Source organism: Mesoplodon bidens (genome assembly GCF_964165515.1).
Source record: "Mesoplodon bidens genome assembly, chromosome: 19".
Classification (NCBI taxonomy): domain Eukaryota; kingdom Metazoa; phylum Chordata; class Mammalia; order Artiodactyla; family Ziphiidae; genus Mesoplodon; species Mesoplodon bidens.
Genome location: NC_138179.1, coordinates 56843861 through 56869809, shown reverse-complemented (window position 1 = coordinate 56869809; position 25949 = coordinate 56843861). Strand labels below are relative to the sequence as shown.

At 37.5% G+C, this 25949-nt stretch overlaps 1 protein-coding gene across 10 annotated transcripts in view; it reads left to right on the top strand.

The window, feature by feature from the left end:
• The window catches only part of MBTD1 (mbt domain containing 1), a 63004-nt gene that overhangs the window by 20376 nt on the left and 16679 nt on the right, over positions 1–25949 (top strand). For 6 of the 10 annotated variants that reach the window (XM_081218182.1, XM_081218183.1, XM_081218184.1 and 3 more), the window contains 10 exons: positions 2456–2657; positions 7033–7172; positions 8666–8780; positions 9356–9441; positions 20056–20173; positions 22569–22703; positions 22976–23064; positions 23274–23508; positions 24556–24611; positions 24949–25053. In XM_081218182.1, the coding sequence (XP_081074308.1) occupies positions 2504–2657; positions 7033–7172; positions 8666–8780; positions 9356–9441; positions 20056–20173; positions 22569–22703; positions 22976–23064; positions 23274–23508; positions 24556–24611; positions 24949–25053 (1233 nt within the window). In that variant the 5' untranslated portion in view covers positions 2456–2503. The remainder of the gene's footprint in view (positions 1–2455; positions 2658–7032; positions 7173–8665; positions 8781–9355; positions 9442–20055; positions 20174–22568; positions 22704–22975; positions 23065–23273; positions 23509–24555; positions 24612–24948; positions 25054–25949) is intronic. The other 4 variants (XM_081218177.1, XM_081218179.1, XM_081218178.1 and 1 more) reach the window with 4 other exon arrangements.

Sequence of the window (25949 nt, the reverse complement as noted above, 5' to 3'; positions counted from 1 at the left end):
TCTCTAACAAGTTGAGTCAGAATAAGATATTCTGTGTTGACATTTCAGGATCAGTAAATATGTTAGCTGCTAACCAAGCTGACTATAAAGTGGACGACAAACATATGAAAACTCTGGAGGTAAAAGATCATCTCTGTATTGAGTTAAGGTGTATGAATTTATTAAAATTTAGAGTTCTAGCCAGTGTTTACTAAATGTATATTCCAGGCATTGTGATAAATATTCCATAGTGTCTTTATGTTGCCCTCAGGAAGAAAATATATCAAACTTTAACGTAGCCTTCAAGGGCCCTGGTGATCTGGCCACTGCATCCTCCTCCAGCCTCATCTCCCACACCTCTCACACTGGACACCAGCCACATTGGCCTTTCAATGCACCAAGTCTGTTCCAGCCCAAAAGCCTTTGTCTTGCCCTTTCCTTCCAACACCAGATATTCAAGTGGCTGCCTTTTTGGTCCTCAGAGTCTTTCCTCACCACTGAATCTCAATTGACTACACTTGCCTTATTACTCTATTGTCACATGGTCTTGCTTGGATTTCTCCCACCGGTAGACTCTAACCTTATGAGAACCGCTGATCTCTCTTAACCTCTTACTGTGAGACACACAGATGCTTGATAAATAGTTGTTGAATGTTGAATGAATAAGAGAAAGAAACTCATCACTTGCCCAAGTTCACAGCTAATAAATGACAAACCTGGGTCTCAGAATTCTGTGTTGCTAGTACCATACTTTATCTAAACAAGCATTATCCTATTCCCTGCCACCTTACCAGTTCAAATATTTAGACTTTTCCTTTTGAATTGCCTTCAGAGTCTTTATTCTTTTGAAATCTCCTGGTGGTAGCAGATTTTGATTCTTTGAAGATACATGTAATTTATAGAAATAACTAAAAGCTATTCAGAACCAAATCTGCTAAATAATCAGGCTGGGGAAACCAATAGTGGGGGTGGGGGGAATATTCTAAAGTGACCTCAGTCGGCTTTTCTTTTTTAAATTGGGCCTAAAAGAGAGTTCTGAAAGAAGAATAGTAAAAAAAAAAAAAAAAAAAAAAGAAGTTGTGGCAATATTAGTAGAACATTTGTAGAGCCTTCCAAGGGGACTTCTTAAAAGACAGTATTCATTTGAGTATATAATATTTCCATTGCGTGGATTAAGAGACTAGTTTTCTTGCTTTCATAGTTACACCTGATACAAATGAAAATCAGTTCCCCATCTCAAAGCAAATGTTTAATACAGGCGTATCTGAAAATGACAGTTTATTCAATAAAACTAAGATACGTATTCGGATGGTTTTATCTTGTCAAACTTTGGACAACAGATTTCAGCTTTGTTATTGGTCACGTTAAGACGTTAAACTAGCCAGAGAAGAAATTGTGCATAAGCTGGAAGATGATACAAAAAAAATTATAACTGAAGCAAAAGAATAAGATAGGTACCAAACTCTAAAGATTTTTTGGTTGATAGTTTTCACTCTACTTGTAACTCACTGTATGTTTAGTGATGGTTTGATTTTTTTTCATTTCAAATATTCCGTTTCTTTTTTCTCTTTGTTTTTTCCTGCTTTAACTTTCTTCTCACTGAACTTGAAGTTTTGGAATTGATTTCAGGAAAAGTTGGAGTGGTGGTAGGTGTTAGTTTGGGGGTTTTTTGGTGGCTTGAGTGAGGGAACATTTTTGGAGGAACATATGAGTAGCATTTGCTGAACACGATATATAGTATCTTTGTGCTTTTTCTTTTGAAAAGGAAATAGTGTTTAGCTGGAGATGATTGGGTTTTTTTGTAATTATGTATGTTAAAAAAATGAAATAGGGCCTCCCTGGTGGCGCAGTGGTTGAGAGTCCGCCTGCCGATGCAGGGGATACGGGTTCGTGCCCCGATCTGGGAGGATCCCATATGCCGCGGAGCGGCTGGGCCCGTGAGCCATGGCCGCTGGGCCTGCGCATCCGGAGCCTGTGCTCCGCAACGGGAGAGGCCACAACAGTGAGAGGCCCGCATACCGCAAAAAGAAAAAAAAAAAAAGAAAAAAAAAAATGAAATAGTGTTACATGTAGAAATGCTGTCTTCTATAATTTTTGAAATAGGTATTATGTGTATTTCACCACAGTTGTTTTAAAAAAAGAAATCATCTGATCTAATCGCATTTTATAGAGAAGTGATATATCTAGTTTATGGCAAAACTTGAATTACATGATGATCTTCCGATCCCCATTTAGTGTTTTTTCCATAATTATTGTTACTCCTTTTAGCTAACATGGTAGCTAATAGATTTGTGCCTCATGGAAGTGGAGGGCTCCACTTGACACAAACATTTAGCTTTTCATTATAAAATAAAATTATAATTCTCAGGGCTAGATTTTCATTTTTAAATCTCATTTATCACAATTTGAACTAAGGTCTTTTAGGTAGTGTACATGAGTGCTGTGTCATGTGTTACTGATTTCTTCTACTTTTAAGACTGAACATTCTTCACGATCCGAAAGGAAAAGAAGAGACTCTTTCGGGATGTTTGACGGTTATGATAGCTGCAGTGAGGACACGAGTAGCAGCTCCAGCTCTGAGGAGAGTGAAGAGGAAGTTGCTCCTTTACCTTCTAATCTGCCAATTATCAAAAACAATGGCCAAGTGTACACATACCCAGATGGTAAATCTGGCATGGGTGAGTATGGAGTATATACTTCAGCTCAGGTGAACAGCCTTCACCTGTTACACACCTTGAGGGTATGTTTTGATTCCATTTCTCCTGTCATTTCCCTTAGAATTTTAAAGAACAGTTTGAAGAAACAGTCTGAAACTTGTAGTTCTAGATAAGATCACTGGGTTTGTGTTAGATCTCTTTATTTTGCATACCTACCACCTGCTGGTAGAAAACAAGTAGAAAAAAATGAAAACAAAAGGCAACTGAGAAACTTAATGGGACTTAAATTCCATAATTAAATAATAAATCCCTATGTAATTGGAAGTGTGTAAGATAATAGACTTACAGAGTTGAAAGAGACTTTCAAGGTTAAGTCTCCCTTCTCTTTAACGATTCCTTATAAGTTTTCTGTTTTAACACTTTGGCGATAGGGTATCTCTAATTACCAGAATATCCTTTATATTGAACCAAAATTATCCTTACTCTAACTTTTGTCTTTTGGTCTTAATTTTGATTTTTAAAGGTACACAGAATGATTCTAATCCCTGTAACAAAGACATCTCTTCCCATCACACTACAACACTTATTTCTAGTGTGTCTCTAGGACACACTAAGTAAACCTAATTGCTTCAGTCATTTCTCATAGCATCAGTGATTTAATTCATCAGTATCCAGCTCAGTTTCTTCTGGGAATACTTCAGATTATGTGGTAGTAGGGTGACAACTTGTCTGGCCTGAGACTGTCCTGGTTTTAGGATTAAATGTCCCACATCCTGGAAAAGGACCTCAGCAAATAGTTGGTCACCCTGTGTGATTAGGACAGAAGGTAGTTCAGCTTTTATCTCCTTTTTTTACGACACTGTGTTTCCATTCAGGCCACCAAAATTGCTTTAACTTTTTTAAAACTAATACTGAATTTGCAAATAATTGAAACCACATGAACTAGACCAATTTAAATCAGTCTTGCGCTTTTGCAGTTGATTTTTTAAACCCAAGGTGTTAAGACTTTAAAACTCTCCATGTAACCTTTTTCTTACTAAATTTTGGTCTTAGAAATATTTTATTCCTAATTCTTTCATCTAATGTTGAATGCAGTGTCATCTGATCGTCATTTGCAGATTTGATAATAATGCCCTGTAAGTCATATTCTAGTCTTTTTTTTTTTTTTAATTCGTTTCCTTTGGCCTTTAATGACATTGGTACTTTTTTTTTTTGGCTGTGTTGGGTCTTTGCTGCTGCGCGTGGGCTTTTCTCTAGTTGCGGCGAGTGGGAGCTACTCTTTGTTTTGGTGCGCGGGCTTCTCATTGGGTGGCTTCTCTTGTTGTGGAGCACGGGCTCTAGGCGCGGGAGCTTCAGTAGTTGTGGCACTCGGGCTCAGTAGTTGTGGTTCACGGGCTCTAGAGCACAGGCTTAGTAGTTGTGGCACACGGACTTAGTTGCTCTGCGGCAAGTGGGATCTTCCCGGACCAGGGCTCAAACCCGTGTCCCCTGAATTGGCAGGTGGACTCTTAACCACTGCACCACCAGGGAAGCCCTATATTCTAGTCTTTTGATTAAAACGTAGCATCGAAGGGCCTGGTACAGAGTCCTGCAGATCGTATCAAAGAACTTCACTTATCAGGACTCACTAGGTGTGGTCATCCAACCAGTTTTGCTACCTAGGTGTTTTCTACTTAGCTTGAATTTCTCAATCCTTACTGACAAAGCTACATGAGAGATTTTATCAAATGTGTTAACTCCTGTTAATATACATCTTGTCGTGGTTTAGTTATGATATACCAGTCTGGTAATCTTATCACAAAAGGGAGCTTTATATGTGCCAGACTCTGTTTTACAGATACAAATAGGAACAATATAGAATAAACTCCCTGGTGGAGCTTACATCCTGGTCATGGGAATTCTAGTTTGACATGTTCAGTTCTTGGCAAAGATATACTGTCCCCTGGGATCGCTTTTTTTTTTTTTTACCTAGATGATCCACAAACCTTTTAAATAATCTGTTCTAGAATTTTTACAACAGAAAATCATTCAGGCTTTTTTTCCCTTAGACACCCTTTGTTTATCTCTTACCCTCGGCTTCTTACATTTTTTCCATGATTTCTCATCCTTTGTTATGAGAACTTACTGGTTAACCTGTAAGTTCCTCCAGTTATAACTGTTTAGATGGAGATTTGAACCCACTCAACCCACTCAACAACATAGTTGTTTGCTCTGTTATCTTTTTTCCCCCAACTTTACTGAGGAATAATTGACAAATATAATTGTATATGTTTAAATGTATAAATGTCTACAAATGTGGTGATTTGATATACATGGATACGGTGGAATGATTCCAAGATCAAGATAATTAACACATCTGTCATCTCACAAAGTTAACTGAGTGTGTGTGTGCGCGCGCGCGCGCGCATGGTGTGAGCGCAAGATCCACTCTCAGCAACTTCCAAGTATACAGTATAGTAGTGTTATTAACTATAGTCACCGTGCTGCACATTAGATCCTCACAACTTATTCTTTTTATAACTGAAAATTTGCGCCCCTGGCAACCACCATTCTATGAAGTGGGCTTTCTTTTTTTAAGATTCCACATATAAGTGATACTGTACACTATTTGTCTTTCTCTTTCTGGCTTATTTCACTTAGCATAATCCCCTCCAGTTTTGTCCATGTTGTCAGAAATGACAGTATTTCCTTCTTTTTATGGCTGAATAATACTCAATTATAATGAATAATATTCCAATTTAATGAATAATATTCCATATATATGGATACCATATCTATCTAGATATAGATATAGATATAGATATATACCACATTTTTTTTTATCCACTCATCCATCAAAAGACATTTAGTGTGTTTCCATAACTTGGCTATTATTAATAATGCTACAATGAACATGGGAGGGCAGATATCTCTTTGAGATACTGAGTTGCAGTCAACTAATTTTTGATAAGGGCAACAAGAACACACAATGAGGAAAGGATAGTCTTTTCAGTAAATGGTGCTGGGGAATTTGATATCCACATGCAAAAGAAAAACTGGACCCCTATCTTATACCACTCACAAAAATTAACTTGAAAATGGATTAAAGACTTAAATGTAAGACCTGAAACTGTAAAACTCCTGGAAGAAAACATAAGAAAGAAGCTCCTTGACATTGGTCTTAGCAATGATATCTTGGATAAGACACCAAAAGCACAGGCAACAAAGGCTAAAATAAGCAGTGAGGTTACATTAAACTAAAGAGGTTCTGCTCAGCAAAGGAAACAGTAAATTGAAAAGGCAACCTACAGAGTGGGAGAAAATATCTGTAAACCTTATATTTGATAAGGGGTTAATATCCAAAATATATAAAGGACCCATACAACTCCATAGCCAAAAAGGCAAATAATCCAATTTAAAAATGGACAAAGGAACTGAATAGACATTTTTCCGAAGAAGACATGCATATGGCCAATAGTACATGAAAATGTGCTCAACATCACTAATCATCAGGGAAATGAAGATCAAAACCACAATGAGATATCACCTCATACCTGTTAGGATGGCTAGTATCAAAAAGACGAGATAACAAATGTTGAGGAGGATGTGGAAAAAGGGAAGTCTTATAAACTCTTGGTGGTAATGTAAATTGGTATAGCCATTATTGAAAACAGTATGGTGATTCCTCAAAAATTTAAAAATAGAACTGTTGTGTAATTCAGCAATCCCACAACCTATGTATCTTTTTGGAGCTTCACTTCTTATTACCCTGTTCTTCTAATTCTGCCTTTCAAATTATTGTCCATTATGCTAATTTACCAAAAAGACCCAACAGTTAGAGTTTTGTTGCCCTCTATTATCAGTTAATAATAGTGCACGTACTTCAATCTTTGAACCTATCCTGTTTCTCTCGTCTCCTGAATATAACTTGAGAGAATCCTCATATTGCCTTCAGCATTTTTCTGAGTTGGCCATTTTTATGTTTCATTCTTTACAGTATTTTAAAGACCTGTGCTGCACTTTGTATTAATCTGCAGTTGTGTTGCACTTTTTAAAATCTTTTGTTTATAATACTTTCAAACATCAAAGCTTATAATGTCTGGCACAAGGTGAGCACTAAGGAAATGTTAGTTGAATCTAACTTATATTTGTGTGTCTTTTGACCCTTTTTAAAGCCTTTTCAGACCTTAAGCTATTGTCAGACTTTCTGGAGCCTGTAGCTGTGGTATCATTCCAGTCCTTCCCCTACCTTTTATTAGGTTTTTATATCGTTTATGTAACGGATAGAAGAAATTTTCTATCTGCTTTAAAGAAATTTTTTAAATTAAAACCTTTAGATAATTGGAGAAATTATTAAACTGTTAGATGAAAATTGGTTTTATTATATGATCATAACACCAATGTTTTTGTTAATTAGCTACCTGCGAAATGTGTGGGATGGTTGGTGTGCGAGATGCTTTTTACTCTAAAACAAAGCGTTTCTGCAGTGTTTCATGTTCAAGAAGTTACTCGTCAAACTCCAAGAAGGCAAGCATTTTGGCCAGACTTCAGGTAACGGTACAGAAACCTTATTCTTTATATCTGTTATTTCTATGGCTTTCACTGTTTATCTGTCATTTGATTGTGATTCACTGCACTCTACCTTTGCCCAATTGGCCAGTTATCATTTTATACCCCACATTTTTAAGAAATATGTTCATTCTATAAAATTGAGTAGCTGTTATAAATAGAGAAGGCATACTATCCAAAATAAACTATGAATTGTTTGTGTCTTTTTTCTAAATAAGTATAAATGTAATAAACATCTTTTTATATATATGAATTGAAGCCATTTTTCTCCCTGGTTTTCTTTGGAGTTAACATCAAAGTAGAAACTTTCAGTGTTGGGAGGGGGAATGATTTACCCTTTGGTTTTATTTTTCCATCATCTTTGGTTTGTTTGTTTGTTTGTTTGTTTGTTTTTGCGGTACACGGGCCTCTCACTGTTGTGGCCTCTCCCGTTGCGGAGCACAGGCTCCGGACGCGCAGGCTCAGCCGCCATGGCTCACAGGCCTAGCCGCTCTGCCGCATGTGGGATCTTCCCGGACCGGGACACGAACCCGTGTCCCCTACATCGGCAGGCGGACTCTCAACCACTGCGCCACCAGGGAAGCCCTGGTTTGTATTTTTGATTGCAACCCATTTGATACCTTGACCAAGTGTATTTGGTTATCCAACTAACTTTTTGGAAAAATTCATAATACAAAAAGAAAATCATCTTTCTGTAAATGTACGTCAGTGCCTACAAAATGACTGGAGATTTGACCATTTGACTAAGTTATTACTATTGTAGCATATAAACAACTTTTTAAAGGCATCACATAACTGATTTTTGTAATATATTTTATTTGAATGATCACATTTTTCATATTCTTCTTTACCTTATTGTGATCATTACATAGCACTGAAAGGATTATTTAAATTCCCCAGATTAAGGAAATACATCACTTAGATGTATTTCTATATTTCAGATAGACAGTACTTAAAGATCCTGAGCAATGGTCTGTACCCAAATGGATGGCAGTTTGTCACACTGAATTTGGCCCATGATCATTTTGTCATTGATCTTTTGCGTTAGCGCTAAAGGTATAAACCTCAGTCACTTGCTCTTTAAACATTAAATTATCTTTTCTTATATGAATAGCAATGCTTGGCAACCTGCATGAGTGAATAACCACTGGTTGTATCTAGTACAAGAAGGAATGAATTATCCACCACAGCCTATATTTTAACATCTTATGGGATATAATTTTTTATTAACATATTAATTTGCATATTGCTATTTTAGTCTGTGCCAGCTCTGCTACCCATATTACGTATTTACATTGTAGCAGAACTCCAGAAAACATTTCTCATGTTAAAATTCCTTGTATGTTTCCTCTGCTTTAATAATTTTCTAAACCCTCGATGTTTACTTAAGCAGAATGAGTAGTATGCAATCAAGTTAGTTTTCAGATTTGGGGGTGGGGTGATGAGAAAGAATCCTATTTACTTAACTCTTCTTGTTTTAGGGTAAGCCTCCAACAAAGAAAGCAAAAGTTCTTCAGAAACAACCTTTAGTTGCTAAACTAGCTGCATATGCTCAGTATCAAGCTACCTTGCAAAATCAAGCAAAGACTAAATCAGGTAATATGGGTGAATGTAGTGGAGGTGAAATATTTGGTACTGATTCATCAAGTTTTAATTAATAACATTTGAATTTTGGATTCTGTTAACTAAGCTATTTGTATACTGTATTTGCACATTATGACACTGGGCTTCCTAGTAGTGGTTTTGGTTTCAGTAAATTATTCTAGAATAGAATAGTGTTCACAAGTTATGGTGCTATTAGGTGATGGATACTGGATAGAAATCTCATTGAAGTGCACGGTAACAGCTGCGTGGGAATAAAACACAAGAGCAATCAGAACAGCATTTGTTATCCTGAAGGTATCTGCTCTCCGCTGTTCTTTGTTTCTTATAACTGGAGAGCTCTTGCCTCACTTCCCAAGGAGCATATGTTGTGTATAGAAGAGTTAAGCTGCTATTTGTTTGCAAATATGATATATGCTAAAGTTCATGTTTATTTAGAGAAGTTCTGTCTTTACAGAAGAAACTTTCTTTAGAGGTGATAAATTAAATTTGCGTCATTTCACATTTTAAAATAATAGCCTTCTTACAAATTTGAGAACTGTAATATATCTAAATTTATTTTATTTCAGTAGCAGTCTCCATGGAAGGTTTCAGCTGGGGTAACTACATCAATAGCAATAGCTTTATAGCAGCTCCAGTTACCTGCTTTAAACATGTGAGTATGGAATTTCTCAGTTTATGTTGAAATGCTTAGTCATTGTTTAAATCTGAAGGCACAATAGCATTTAAGCATCTTATCCTTAGAAGGTCTTTATTTTATGTTGTAATGGAAATGTTTCTTTTTTTATTAATTATTGTACTATGAATAGTTACATAACTTCTCTAAGTTTTATAAGTAAAAGGTTCCTATAAAGACATTGCAAGTTGAAATTGTTTCAAACGGGGAAAGGCACTAGTCTCATCCAATTTTCGTATTAAGTTGAACCATATAAAATTGCTGGTTTTGTGTATCAAAAATTGTTGTATATTGGCAAAGTCATATGGTTCAACCTCATAGAAACCATGCATTGTATATGTTACCTAAATTTTTGTGATTTGACCTAATAATTGAGAAAAGGAAAGATCTTCTAGTTTTGTTTTGCCTCAAATGTAAAATCACAAAAACAAAGAAGGAACTATTAGTAATACAGTATCATGGGCTGAAATGATCTGTTTGGGAGATGTTCTTTTTAACAAGTAGTGTCACAGAACATCTGAAGTAATTGAGAGTTAGGTTTAAAATGTATCTAATGATAAATTCTTTCCTTTTGATTTCATTCCTTTTGATTCAGTTATCTGATTAGTTCTCTTCAATACTTTTTTTAACCTTACTGTAAGCTTAATTTTATATTTAAAGGTGCTATCTGCTACTGACCATGTATAAGAAGGAAAGAGAATTTAGAAAGTTAATGAAATTTTGTGTACACTTAACATATTGTTAACTTAGGGCTTTACTGTTAAATAATAGCATGTGAACAAAACTGAGCTTGAGTTCTTGCTGTGGAAATCCAAATGAATTTTAATTCATTCGTGTCCAATAAAGGATGTTGATCAAAGCCAAACATATTAATTCAGTGGTAGAAATATGAATTAAAGCCAAATTCATTCATTTGCTAAGTTTTCTTTCTTAAAAGTACAGGTGTTAAGCCCTTAGTCGGTGGCATGCTGACCATCTGAATCAGCCTAAGTGGAATCTTAGATACTTTACCTTAGTATACAGTAGCTGATATATTTTACTGTAGTGTTGATAGTAGTGTCACATTTATGAGATACATTAAATACATGGCAGCAGCAGCTTTCATGAGAATTACAAAGCAAGTCTTTAACTCTCCTCTCTTGAGATAGTTCTTTTTGGTACTAAGAAGATAAGAATTAGATTAAGTTCTCAGTTATAATAAGTCTTTCATCCCAGATTCCTGGGACATTTGTCTGTTGTCTCCTTCTGAGTATCCTTTGTCTCTTTTCCTATCTTTTTTTTTTTTTTTGCGGTACTCGGGCCTCTCACTGTTGTGGCCTCTCCCGTTGCGGAGCACAGGCTCCAGACGCGCAGGCTCAGCGGCCATGGCTCACGGGCCCAGTCGCTCCACGGCATGTGGGATCTTCCCGGACCGGGGCACGAACCCGTGTCCACTGCATCGGCAGGCGGACCCTCAAGCACTGCGCCACCAGGGAAGCCCCTCTTTTCCTATCTTTATTTTAATATTTTGTTTTTTTAGGTTTTAATATCATAAGCCATGTTCAGCTATTTTATATAAGTAGTCAGGATATTTTTTAAAATAGCGTTTCAAAGTCCCAAAAATATAATATTTTATTTCATGTCCGTATCTTTGAATAGTAATACTATGTTAAAGTTCTTTGCAAGAAAATCTCTATTATAATGAAACTGATTTTTTTCGACTTGGCTTTTTTAAGATTAAAGTGTTCTATCATATAGAATAGAGCAGCTAGCCTTAGCTGTATGATTAATAATGATACTGTGGGACCTCCTGTTTCTCGTTCAGAAGCAAGGTATCTGTCACCCAGTGCCTTCCTGCTCCACTCATCTTCCTTTACTGCCTTCTCCTTACCAAATAGGAAACATTTTATATTGGTAATGTCTTAGTATATTTTAGTACAAAATGAGTTTGCTTTGTTGCCTTAACCAGCATTTTTATTTGAAGTCATTTGGTTTAGGAGGTCAGACTTTGTGCTGTACTTGATTTTTGTCCTTTAGAGTTGACTCTTCATGGTTCTCCCCCTTAGATAGTTTTTGGGCTCTCCAAGGAGAATAACTGACTTTAGCTTTAGAAAACCTATTGCCAGGAGCAGCTGCAAGCACAAGGTCCTGCCTTGAATCATCAGTCTTCTAATCTTCTAACACTTGATTTCTGCTCTAACACTGGTTCATCTGTGGGGCCTCTTCCCCCACACTCTATACCTGCATTGTGTCCAACTTGAGCACAGGTTGGGAGCCTTTCCCTGCTCCTAGGGGATTCTTTTTTTTTTTTTTTCGGTATGCGGGCCTCTCACTGTTGTGTCCTCTCCCATTGCGGAGCACAGGCTCCGGACGTGCAGACACAGCGGCCATGGCTCACAGGCCTAGCTGCTCCACGGCATGTGGGATCTTCCCGGACCGGGGCACGAACCCATGTCCCCTGCATCGGCAGGCGGACTCTCAACCACTGCGCCACCAGGGAAGCCTAGGGGATTCCTTTTTCAAGCATAATTTTTTAACACATTCAATCTGTGGGAATTCCCTAGCAGTCCAGTGGTTAGCACTCGGCGATTTCACTGCTGGGACCCAGCTTCCATCCCTGGTTGGGGAACTTAGATCACGCAGCTTGCAAGGCACTGGCACCGCCAAAAGAAAGAAAAAAAAAAAAATCAATGTGTACATGGAAACAGCTGTTCTGGTTGAACCAGGATTTGGGGGTGGGGGTGGTGTCACAGCTTCAACTTCTTGCTTCTTTAAGGTAACTCAACCTCTTCTGCAGTAGGGACCCCAGGTAAATATATTTTCCAGCGCTTAAAAATGATAGTGATTAGTTCTTAAAACCATAGAATTTCAGTAGAATTCCTCTTTTCCATGGTCTGTCTTTAAATTTCTGGGAAGTTTCTGCAAAGTATATCATAGGACAATATTCTCTTTGAATATTGCTGTAATTGTGTATAATGGTTTATACTTAATCACTCCATTAAAACAGTGTTTGACATTTTTTATAATTATCGGTGTAAATGGAGCCCAGTTGTCATTAAATATATCTACTTAGAAACCTGTATATTATGATTGCCATATATCTGATGCAACTTTCATTTCATCTAGGTGGTAGTTTTCAGACTTTTTTTTTTAAAGCATTACGATTCCCCCTTTCCCTAATAAACATAGCTAGCATAAGGGGAAGTTATACTGATTGGTCTGGCAAGAGTAGGGTGGTATGGCTAGAGCCTTGGCCCCTGACCCTTGGCTTTCCCTTCTTTGGCAGTCTCTGAGGTCGGAAACCACTGAATTAGGTTAATACCATTTAAAAAAAAATTTTTATTGGCGTATAGTGTATTTACAGTCTTGTGTTGGTTTCAGGTGTTGGGTCATATCATTGTAAGTTAATCCTGGATTATATGGTCACAAAGCTGTAAGTTACCTTAAAAGTCATCTAGCCCACCTACTCCATCTCATTATAAATGAAGAAACTCTTGCTGCATTGTTCAGTAGCTGGATTGAAATTTTCAACTTTGGGCTTTAACCTGCTTTTTCTCACGCAGTTTTTCTTCTTATTTGTTCGGGTTTTAACCTAGTTTTGAATGAAGCCCCTATAGGAAAACTCTCCTGTGCTCCCCCTTTACTTACACAACTCGACCACACAGTGCTGCTGATACCAGATGTGTGGGTTTCCGCATATCAAGCATTTCTCTGACACCAGCTTGGGTGCCCTACAGTTTAGTTCAATTCTGACACTGTCTGTCTGGAGTTAGCATCAGATCCCACACTTACGGACTCAGTTCCACAAGACTGCCCCTACTTCAGACACCAGTTGCAAATCCCACATTGTCACCTCTACTTCTGACAGATAGCTGTAAATCAGAGTTCCCATGCTCCTTCCTTGGGTTTGATAATTTGCTAGAATGGCTCACAGAATTCAGGGAAACACTTAGGTTTACTGTTTCATTATTAAGGATATAATAAAAGAGATGAACAGTCAGATGAAGAGATGTGTAGGGCAAGGTATATGAGAAGGGGCATAGAGTTTCCATACCCTCCGAGGTGCACCACTCTCCTAGCACCTTTACTTATCCACCAACCCAGAAGCGCTCCAAATCCTGTGTATTGGGATTTTTATGGAGGCTTCATCACATAGGCATAATGGGTCATTAACTCAGTCTCTAACCCCTCTCCCTTTCCTGGAGGATGGGTGATGGGGCTGAAAGTTCCAAGCTTCTAATCATAGTTTGATCTGTGTGGTGACCAGCTACCATCCTGAAGCTATCTAGGGGCCCACAAAGAGTTGCCTCATTAGAACAAAAGACACTCTTATGACCCGAGAAATTCCAAAGGATTTAGGAGGTCTGTGTCTTGGCATTAGGGTCAAAGATCAAATATTAAAACAAAAGATACCTCTAGTACTCTTATCACTTAGATAATTACGAAGGCTGTTAAGACCTCTGTGCCAGGAGCAGGGCCAGAGACTAGTACATAACATTTTTTTATTTCACAGCTTCTAAAAGCAGCTTTTAGCCTTATCTTTACTAACTGTGGAATAGTCTCCAAAATACTACTGCAGTATCACATGCCAGTTAGGTACTCCACGTTAATGAAATTCACAGACTATTTTCTCCTATTGACAATTTATGTTTGAACCCAAGAGAGTTGTTCTGTGTATGCAGAACATTTAGCTTTAAAGCATTCTTAATTTTTTTAATATTATAGTCTTTTAAATAGAAGCACTCCTGTTCCCCATTATTTGCCTTATAAAATCAAGTACAGAGAGTTGCATGGTGGCCTACTGATTAGAATTCCGGGCTTTCACTGCCTTGGCCCGGGTTCAATCCCTGGTCAGAGAACTGAGATCCCACAAGCCACATGGTGTGGCCAAAAAAAAAACTCAAGTAGAATATGTCTTTCCTAAGCGTTACAGCACAGGCCAAAATGTGCTAGTATGAAATGTACGTGAATCATAAAAAGCTAAAATCATATTCCCTTAGTCATGTATTTACAGACTTCAGATGTCTTTTGTTTGGCACCTGGACTATATACTCTGGTGTCTTGTTGATACTGTCATTGCCAAAACCAGAAATGTAGTCATCCTATTTTCTTCTCCCTTGAAAATAGCTGTAGTTAGATATTTTTTAAAAAGGTCCTTTGCACACGTGCGTGCCATAACTTCAAAGCTGAGTTTACTATACTATTTCATCCTTCCTCCACAGATATCACCTTGTATTGCTTACATGATGTTTTTTTTGTTTGTTTGTTTTTGCGGTACGCGGGCCTCTCACTGTTGTGGCCTCTCCCGCTGCGGAGCGCAGGCTCCGGACGCGCAGGCTCAGCGGCCATGGCTCACGGGCCCAGCCGCTCCACGGCATGTGGGATCCTCCCGGACCGGGGTACGAACCCGTGTCCCCTGCATCAGCAGGCGGACTCTCAACCACTGCGCCACCAGGGAAGCCCTACATGATGTTTTCTAATTCTCTCTTTGGTACCAGACCTGTATGCCAGCTACTTTGAAGGGGATAAGGTTATCCATATTTCTTTGTAACACATATTACAAGTATATTTTTGGATTTTAAGGACAAAAACAAAAGCCTTGTTTGTGTATGTGTGGTAACAGTAGTTTATAGTAAAACTCATGATTTATTTCTCAGGTCTGTATTTATTACTAAAATAATCTCTTTCAAATAAAATTATTCTTTGTTTTTTTCCCTAGCCTTAACCATGCATACGTAACTCCATTGAAAATTGAAAATAAATGTGATTTCACATCCATTTTAACTAAAGTTAGAATCTTCAGTATGTCATCCTAGATTGCAAAACTTCTTTCTAATGGAAATGAAACTTAAATTAGTTTCTGGTACTTGTTAGTACTCCATCCAGTTGAGCTATTATGAGTGTTGCCACAAAATAGATTCTCTGCAGGAAAGCAGTGGACTCTGATATAATAAAAATCACCTGTTTTAAGGAAGGCCTAAATAATCTAGATTATTTTCATTTGATATGTTTTTTTTAAATTATGAGCTGTTTTATGCCTTCCAAATTAGTAACCACTGCTTCCTGTCTCTTTTTACATACACTAGCATTCCCTCATTCTTAATCTTACTTTCACCCCAAACATCCCATTTTACTTTTGAACTTTCCTTGTACTCCCTATCCCCCTGCTACCACCACCCCAAAAAGTATTGGGATGGCCAAAAAGTTCCTTCAGTTTTTAAGTAAAAATAAGAATGCACATTTTTCATTTTCACCAAGAACTTTATTGAACAACGTATTCACTCTTTTGTTCCACTACCTTCTGCCATTTTTTCAGGCAGCTTCATAATTCCATCTTCCCAAAGCTTTATCTTTTTGAGCAAAGAACTGTTCCAGGTACCTTTTAGTCTTCCAGGGGATTGAAATTTTTTCCATTAAGAGAATTTTGTAAAGACCGAAGTAAGTAGAAATCCAAAGGTGCAGTGTCTGGTGAATGCGGCGGATGAATCAGAACTTCCCAGCCAAGCTGTAACAGTTTTTGCCTGGTCATCAAAGAAACACATGGTGTTGTATTATCCTGATGGAAGATTATGAATTTTCTGTTGACTAATTCTGGACGCTTTGCCGATGCAAAGTGCTGCTTCCAGTTGGTCTAATTGGGAGCAGTCCTTATTGGAATTAATCTTCTGGCTTTCCGTAAGGAGCTCATAATAGAGGACTCCCTTCCATTCCCACCATGTTGAAGACCGGCCTTTGGTGTGGTTGGTGGTGGTTCATTTCGCTTGCCCCATGATCTCTTCCATTCCACATTATTGTACAGTATCCACTTTTCATCACCCATCACAATTTGTTTTAAAAATGGAACGTTTTCATTACATTTCAGTAGAGAATCCCATGCGGAAATACAGTTAAGAAGGTTTTTTTCACTTAACTTACGTGGAACCCAAACACCAAAGCGATTAACATAACCAAGCTGGTGCAAATGATTTTCAGTGCTTGATTTGGATATTTTGAGTATGTTGGCTATCTCCCACGTGGTATAGCGTTGATTGTTCTCAATTAATGTCTCAGTTTGGTTGCTGTCAACTTCAACTGGTCTGCCTGACTGTGGAGCATCATCCAGCAAGAAATCCCCAGCACAAAACTTCGCAAACCACTGACACATTCCATCAGTCACAGCACCTTCTCCATACACTGCACAAATCTTTTTTTGCATCTTAGTTGCTTTTTTACCTTTCTTGAAATAATAAAGCATGATAGCGCTGAAAATTTTGCTTTTTTTCTTCCACCTTCAATATTAAAATGGCTACACAAACATTCACCAGTTTTGATAAGTTTTTTTTTTAAGTGCCCACTGATAGGACAGCTGTCACATGCAGTCTAACAAAATTGTTTCAAATGAAGTTAAAGACAACTAAGGGCTACTAGAGCCGCCTTACGGGAAAACTGAATGAACTGTTTGGCCAACCCAGTAGATTGTGTTATCAAATCGAAAGGTGAGTGGGCTTTCTGGGGAAAGGGGGAACAATTATTTTTTCTGTTTCTACTTCCTATCAATTCTAGCAAATAATACTTAGGAGTTCTAATTTCTTTCTAGTTAATTTCCTATAAGGTTTTCTCCCCTTTTTGGCCAAATAATAGTCTATCTTTCTCTACTAGGTTCATTTTGGTCATCATAATGCCTATTAGTCAAAGAATTTTAATGGTGGCTTTTTGTATATTTGCCATATCATTATTAGGATCAATAAGAGTTACCTATGTGCAACTTGAAGGCTAACTTCTGCCCACTTAAATTCTGTGTCACTGCTGAAGATTGTGATTATCAAAAGTTGTAGGTTGTCAGCTCTATGGAGGGAAATCTGTATTTCTCCCATAAAACATCACATGTACAGTGTGTCAGCCCTCCGAGAGTCTAAATACTAGCCATCTGAGCTGTTGGACTATCTGGGAATATTCTTAAAGCACAGAAAAGTAAGAATCCCACCCAATTACTTTCTTACAGATAGACAGTCAGGTGGAGGTTATCATACATTTGTGTTGGGGAGCCCTCAACATTTGGATTTGGCCATGTCCTGCAGGACCTGATGACAGCGTACCTTGCAGGGAAGGAGAGTCGCTCCCAGATAGCCCTCACGAGTGGCCCTGGAGCAGGAAGTGGTGAAGCAGATCTTCCTGGTTTGGGAGGAACCTGAGGTGGACCTCTCGTCCTGAGTCTGGAAGGTAAATTTGTTGTTACCTGTAAATTATGGTTCTGCTAGTTCATGCTATGCCAATCCAGACTTTCAGAGGTATCCCTCCTGCCAGCAAGAGAAGACAGATGACTTGGATGAAGATGGCTCTCAAGCCCTGGGTCATTTAGTCTTCCACACTTAAGAATATTCATTTTAAATAAAAGGGCAGATATATCTATGAAATGATTTTATTATTTCAACACATTGAGCACATACTATGCAATGACTATGGTGCTCGTTTTTGTTTTTGTTTCTTCATTTTTTTTCTTAGAGTGAACCATATGGATTGGTTTAAGAGGGCCTAGCAGAACCACAACCTTACAGGCAAGAACAAATGTCACTTTCTGCTACTTTCTCCTATACCAATCCAGACTGTAGGGAACAAAACATAACATCCCCCACTAAAGTGAGCATTAACTTTATTTTCTAAGTGAGCATATTGACACATTCTCTTTAGTAAAATGTGACCAGAAGTTATTTTCTCCAAACAGTTGTTAAGACTTAAAAAAAAAAAAGTCAGTATGGCATTGTCACATCTAGCTCAAAAGGGAGTCAGTCCTATATGCCAAATTCATTTAGCAGTGTGCCCACCTAACACACAACTTGTCAGCATAACCATGCTTCTTCCTTCTCAGTGAAAAATAAAGCCTATTCCACAAGATTTGGCAGCCAAACAAAGAGGAATGGATACCCTACCTTAATTTAATGCATACATTTCACTGCATCTGTCTGCTCTAATTGGTTCATCCTCACAGAAATTAACACGTGGTCTTTGTGTTAATATATGGTAGCTTAATCTGTTACCTATCTTCTTTCCAGCCTCTCCTTTTCTAATCATATCTGCTGGCAATAGGGATGGCCCTACAGTCTAGAATGATATAGGGGGAGATAGCAGAACCTGAAGAGTCCATTCTTTCAATTTAAAAAAAGCAGAAAGAGGTAGTCATAATGGATGTATTATTTTTTTGCACAGCTCAGGAAGATAGTTATGTGTATCCTTCCAGAATTACAAATAGTTGAGATAGGCCACTGTCTCCAAATGATTGAAGTATATTCATTGCTTGCTACTTTAAAAAATAGCCATAAGTTGATTCTGTGTTTGGTTTCGAGACTTATCCTCGTTCAGTGTTGTTTGACATTTTCTTCCTCTCCTTCAGAAATTCCTTAAACTATTGAGAGCATAAGGGTTGAGTACTGTTTTAAGCTAATCCTCTTGGGTTAGCATCCACCCAAGTATGAGCTGCCTTGCATAGAAGACATTTGCCCAGTGTTCAGATGGACTAGTTTGTGTGACTCTTGGATATCTTTGTTTAGTCATCTTTTAGCTTTGAAGCTATTTTGTCTTTTCCTGATTTGTTCATATTATCAGGTCTTTTATAACCTTACCTAATCCTTTTTTCTGTGATCAAGGTTCTAAATTGTATTTAACGAGGAGCTGATTATCAAGGACCGCAGAAACTGTTTGGTATTATCAGCATTTAAATTCCTATATTCATTTATTTGGTTTAGTTAACCATTGCTAAGTTCCAAATAATTGTAAACTGCCTCAAATTTAAGGATTAAAATATAATGGAAATTGTAATTTGAAAACATTAAATTTTGGAAAATCCCTTTATGGTATTCATTTAATAGGTTTTCTGTGTCCCCATCTTAACCATTTGTGTGGAGGCTATTTATTACCAGATCTAACACTGGAAGTTTTCTCTTTGTTTATGTTAATTCCTGTGTGAGAAATTTTGAAATAATAAATTATGTAACAATTTACCATGGTACGATTCTCCAAAAACTCTTCAACTCCACCTTTCTAATAACTTTATCTGGTGCTTTTGCCACAGGTCAGTTGTAACAAACTATATTTCTATTCTATGAATTTAACTGAAGTTGAAAATATAGATAACTAAGTTTCATTTCTCTATGTTTCTGAAACCACATTGCTGATTGGAATTATCTTTCTTTCTGCTCTTTGACCAGATCTTTTAAAATTAGAGGTTAAGGTAAAGTACATTCATTCAGTTCATATTAAAAATAATGAAAAAATAATGAATTTCTTAAATCAGCTTTTTCTTTTGAAACCTATCAAGTTTGTAATTTGGATTTTACAAAAATTGCTGCTCAAGTCTTGTTTTAGGGCAGTATTGAATTTTGAACTCGACTTGGATCTATTCTAATGTATGTGAATTCTCTTCATCTTGAGCTTGTCCCTGACATCGGCTTTTTCCAAATAGAATTCTGTGACACGGGGAATAACAATTATATTTTTAGAGAAAAATGAACGAATTAAATGGTATTTATAGTTTAATGTTCCCATGATTGATAGTAGTGCTTAATTTTGAATGTGTTTAAATTTGAATGTGTTTTAGGCTTTATTTAATAAGATGATAATTTAATAATTTTTATATGACAGGCACCTATGGGGACCTGCTGGGGTGATATCTCAGAAAATGTGAGAGTAGAAGTTCCCAATACAGACTGCAGCCTACCTACCAAAGTCTTCTGGATTGCTGGGATTGTAAAATTAGCAGGTGAAAAGCATGTGTAATAATTTACTTTAAAAATGTCAATTATATTTGTAACTTATAAGAAAGCATATTTGTAAATTTTCAAGTATTGCCAAATAAGTATGATGTAGGGCAGAGGTTAGCAAATTTTTTTTCTGTAAAAGACCAAACAGTAAATATTTTCAGCTTTGTGAGCAATGCAGTCTCTGTCATAACCTTTTAACTCTACCATCATAGCATAGAGGCGGCCGAAGCAGTACATAAATGAATAGGCATGATTGTGTTCCAGTAAAACTTTATTTATTGTGATGTGTCATAAAATATTATTTTACCTCTGATTTTTTTTCAGCTATTTAAAAATGTAAAAACCATTCTTAGATGGCAAACTAAAAAACATCAGGCAGTAGGCCAGATCTGTGGGCCATATATAGTTTACCAACCCCTGATAGAGGGAGATGCTTTGGAAAGTAACAGAAAAGTCGAAGTACTAAAAAAAAGTGATATGGTCCATAATATGAGAAGTAAACTAGTGATGAAAATTTCATCTATTTTGGGTACTACCTTTTTCTTCATTCCCACCTCTTCCAAGTACCCCAGCCCTTATTACGTTGTTGCTCATGAAGTAAACGCATTAGGTGTCTGCTGTGTTAGACACCGTGGGCAGGTGACATGCGGACGTATAAGATTTGTTTTTTTCAGCAAGCCCACATCTGCTAAATATTGAATACATTTTAACACAAGGTGCTTAGTGAGTGGTGCAGTAGGACACTGTAGTGCTTCAGAGGGAGAGCAGCCGCTGAGATGATAAAAGTTGTCCTGAGATTACTGGAAGAGGTATCTTACTCCTCCTACTCTTTCTAGGCTTATCTCCAGCCATTCTCCCCCAGACACCCTGTGTATTGCTCCCTATGTACTGCTGATAGACTTAATTTACCTAAAAATGATCTCAATTCCATTTTTCTGTCTTTAGTGGCTTCTTTGTCCTTAAAGGATCAGGATGGTCAGCATTTACAGCTATTGATGAGTTTCACCATACACCACTGACCAGATTTTTTATTGTTCCCCAACATAAATGATCTGTTCTTGTGAGATTAGTTTTCCTCCTCTCTCATACAGCATGTTCTCTGTCACCTCCATGCCTTTACTCACTCTCACTCTCTCACTTAACCGTATTTAACCCAGTTCCTGTTCCCACCTTTTCCTTGAAACATTTCCCCAGCTATATAAGCATTCTGTAAATGCTTGTATTATTCTCTACACCTTAATTGAAAACAGCGGTATATATATATTTTTTGCTTGATGTTTAAATCAGTTGCATTTAAATGGCTCTAAAGATCAGTGTATTTAATATCCAAGAATTATTTCTATCTTCCACCTGGTTTTACATTTCTGTTTTATCTAATTGCAACTTATATCTTATTTTAAGCCCCTTTAATGACATTTTAGAAGTGAGCCTGATATTGATGGTGAACCCAGAATCAGCAACAGTTAGCAAAGTCATGAGTTGTTCTGTGAATTATTGAATTTTAAAACTAAAAGTTTAATGCTATAAATTTTCATCATAAATATTAACACACGAAAATGCTGACTGAACTTAGCTCCCAGCCTGAAATACAAGTTTATTGGGCCTTTTTTATTCCACTAAAGGCCTTAAATTAAACCTTAATCTATTATCAATACAAGGTTTATTAAATTATAAACAATATATATCATATACTATTTGTTCTTTTCAGGAAATAATTCTTCCGATTTGTTTAGTACATATAGATTTTAAGTGATTTCACATACTTTTATTTGTGTTTATTGAACTTCTTTACCTCGCATTTTCAAATCTTATTTCCAAATAAACAAGACAGAAAAGTTTAGGCTCTTAAGGGAGCCACATCCAAATTATCCAAAAATAATTTGGTCACCTGATCACTTGGATAAAGCAGTTTCTTTGAAATGTACTTTAACTGGATTTCTGTGACTTAACAAGGTTATACTAACTTACCACAGTCTTCTTTATTTCCAAAACTACACATTCTAATAGAACTTTCCCACCCCTCTTTTCACTGAGAATTTCTTTTCTAGAATTTAAGAAACTATGGGTCAAGTTGAAATATATTGAGAGGAGTAAGCCGTGCTCTGAAAACAGTTGAACTAATTACATTGTTCAGATAGTCCTCGAAGTTTCATCTGTGCCATTAGTGACAGCAGGCTCTGGGAACTTGTTACGAATGCAGATTCTCAGGCTCACCCAAGCTCTACTAAATCTGGAGCTCTGGGGTGTGAGGCCCAGCTATCTGTCTGTTCACAAGCCCTGCACATGAATCTGTTTCAGGTGCTCACTGACACTTGACAACCACTACCAGCAGCTGTATCCTGTTTTATTTCATTTGGTTTTCTTATTATGCGGCAATTGCTTTGTTGGTTTCAGGCTACAATGCCCTTTTAAGATATGAAGGATTTGAAAATGACTCTGGTCTGGACTTCTGGTGCAATATATGTGGTTCTGATATCCATCCAGTTGGTTGGTGTGCAGCCAGTGGAAAACCTCTTGTCCCTCCTAGAAGTGAGTAGCTTCTTTACCCTTACTGTAGAGTAAGTATTTGCACTTTAATGCAGTTTTACACTTAGTAACATTAAAGTGACATAGAAATTAAAATAATATTTTTTGGTTTCAAGTAACTTATTTGCTAGCAAGACATGCTTATTTTCCCTATTTTTGTTACTCTTCTTGAGAACTTTAATTGCAGGGAAATGTGTTTGTTTTTTTTTTTTTAACAGCTTATGAAGCAATTCTATTCTTTGCTAAAGTGTAACTGGTTATTTCTTTTGTTTTAGCTATTCAGCATAAGTATACAAACTGGAAAGCTTTTCTAGTGAAACGACTTACTGGTGCCAAAACACTTCCTCCCGATTTCTCACAAAAGGTAAAGACAGGATCTTAGAAATGACTGAAGTGGCAAATGAGAACTCTAAAAAATGGAGTAACTTCGAAGTTTTTTAAGGAATTGTTTCAATTAGTGAGTCAGATGACCTATGTTAACTATCAAGCGCGCTCGGTATTTTTATAGTACAATACTAAAATTATTTGTAGACCTTTGTCATGAATTCCCAACAGTTCTGCTTTTGTTTCAAGGTTTCAGAGAGCATGCAGTATCCTTTCAAACCTTGCATGAGAGTAGAAGTGGTTGACAAGAGGCATTTGTGTCGAACACGAGTGGCAGTGGTTGAAAGTGTAATTGGAGGAAGATTAAGACTAGTGTATGAAGAGAGTGAAGATAGAACAGATGACTTCTGGTGCCATATGCACAGCCCATTAATCCATCATATCGGTTGGTCTCGAAGCATAGGCCATCGATTCAAAAGATCTGGTAAGCACCTGTCACGAGAACTCCTGTTGAAAATATCACTGAGGCTAAATTGTACTACTTGGTCATTTTTCTCTGCAGAATAGCATAGATCAGAACTAGTTGCTGGGGCTGCTTATTCTACCTTAAATAGGAAAGTTTCACACCAGGGTATTAATGTCCTAACAATTCTTTTATATTCCTTCCACTTGTGCTCAAGTAAAAAATAATGCGGGCTTCCCTGGTGGCACAGTGGTTGAGAGTCCGCCTGCCGATGCAGGGGACACGGGTTCGTGCCCCGGTCCAGGAAGATCCCACATGCCACAGAGCGGCTGTGCCCGTGAGCCATGGCCGCTGAGCCTGCACGTCAGGAGCCTGTGCTCCGCAACGGGAGAGGCCACAACAGTGAGAGGCCCGCGTACTGCAAAAAAAAAAAAAAAAAAAAAAAATAATGCACTTTTGGGGCTTCCCTGGTGGCGCAGTGGTTGAAAGTCCGCCCACCGATGCAGGGGACCACGGGTTCGTGCCCCGGTCCGGGAAGATCCCACATGCCGCGGAGCAGCTGGGCCCGTGAGCCATGGCCGCTGAGCCTGCGCGTCCAGAGCCTGTGCTCGGCAACGGGAGAGGCCACAACAGTGAGAGGCCCGCGTACCACAAAAAATAATAATAATAATAATGCACTTTTGGTCACAACTACATTTGTTTTCTTACACCTTTTTATCCAGCCTGTTTGAAAGAACTAAAGATAGCCTTTCCCTTTCCATTCAATTTTAGATGAAATAGTGAAATTAAATGTGGTTAGACTTAATACTGAACACATTAAAACGTACTTTTTAAAGTTGTAATTCCCTACCTAGGGAATTTCCAGCATTCTGATTGGCTGAATAACAGCACATGTACTCTAAAGAGAGAAAGATTTTTAAAGAATATTATTCACCATAAATGTAGAAGGCATGTATTTTTGCCATGTTTTAGAGTATACATACCTTGTGAGTTTGAAACCTTCAAAGAAATGTGGTTTTTGGTCTTCTCAAAAATGCTGACAGATTAGTATGTAACTTTTCCTTGTAGATATTACAAAGAAACAAGATGGACATTTTGATACACCACCACATTTATTTGCTAAGGTAAGAAGTTTTTATAAGAACCCTCATTTGTAAATTAGGTTTGAAAGAGGGTTGTGGGTTTTTTCCTAATATTATGGAAATCGTAATTACATATGTTCACCTAAAAGGATTAAGACCTTGTAATCCATATGTGTCACAACTGTTGATTATAATTATTCTTCAATTCTATTTGCCTGACTTCTCTCTATTCCCTAATGGAAGTTTGTGTTACAATATTAGGTAGGTAGGAGAAGACACTTGGTATTTTCATCTGGTACACTTTCTCAACTGGGTATCGTTACAGTTATTACACTGACGACACTTGTGACAGTAGATGTACTTTCGTGTAATTCTTCAGGTAAAAGAAGTCGACCAGAGTGGGGAATGGTTCAAGGAAGGCATGAAATTGGAAGCTATAGACCCATTAAATCTTTCCACCATATGTGTTGCGACCATTAGAAAGGTAAGAGAATAGGTTTTAAAGTATAGGAACAATGCAGTTACAGGAACTAGGTTTCAGGTAACAGGAGAAGGAGGCCCCTAACGTGTTCATTGTGACATAACATGTGTGCAGCTGCATCTTCCCTGGGGAGAATGGTACTAATAATTTCAAAAGGAATTTGAATTCTCTTAGGAGCTTTTCTTTGTATATATCTTGTTGTCAAGATTGTTATCTTGAGTCTGCTACTGTTATTTTATGGCAGTATATCCTTAAGTTAGAGGAGGAATATTTATTTAACTTACTTCCTGGTCAAAGCTTGTCCAGCGTAGAATTTGTAACAAGGCCAAGTTTATCTTCAGTTTCCTACGTTTCCTTTGTGTGCTTTTTTTTTCCCCTTTTAGTAGTACTTTACTTCTTTTCTCTTTTTTCCTCTCTTCTGAAACTGTTTTTATAAAAAGATGTAGAAGAGTGGTTCTCAGTTCTCAGTAGGCATCAGAATCTCCTGGGGAACAAAAAAAATACCATTGACTAGGCCTCTTCCCCGACCCCGCACCCCCATTCTGATTTAATCAGTCTGGTTTGGGGCCCTAGCATTGGTTTTTTTCTTTTTTTTTTTTAAGTCCCCAGGTGATTCTCAGGTACAACCAAGGTTAAGAACCATGGATCCAGAATCTGCTTACGTAAAGGTGTAACTAAATTGTGATTTGCATTTCAACACAGTTTTTAAGCCTTAAGCCAGAAGAATTAAAAACAGTTGTGATGGCTGCCATGTCCCAAACACTTGTGTTCAGGTCACACGGCTGGACCAGACAGGCTCCAAACCTTGTTGTTCTTCTTCACCCGACTAGTGATCCAAACCACCTGGTACTATTTAAAACATAGATTTCCATGACCTACTCCAGACCTACTCAATCAGA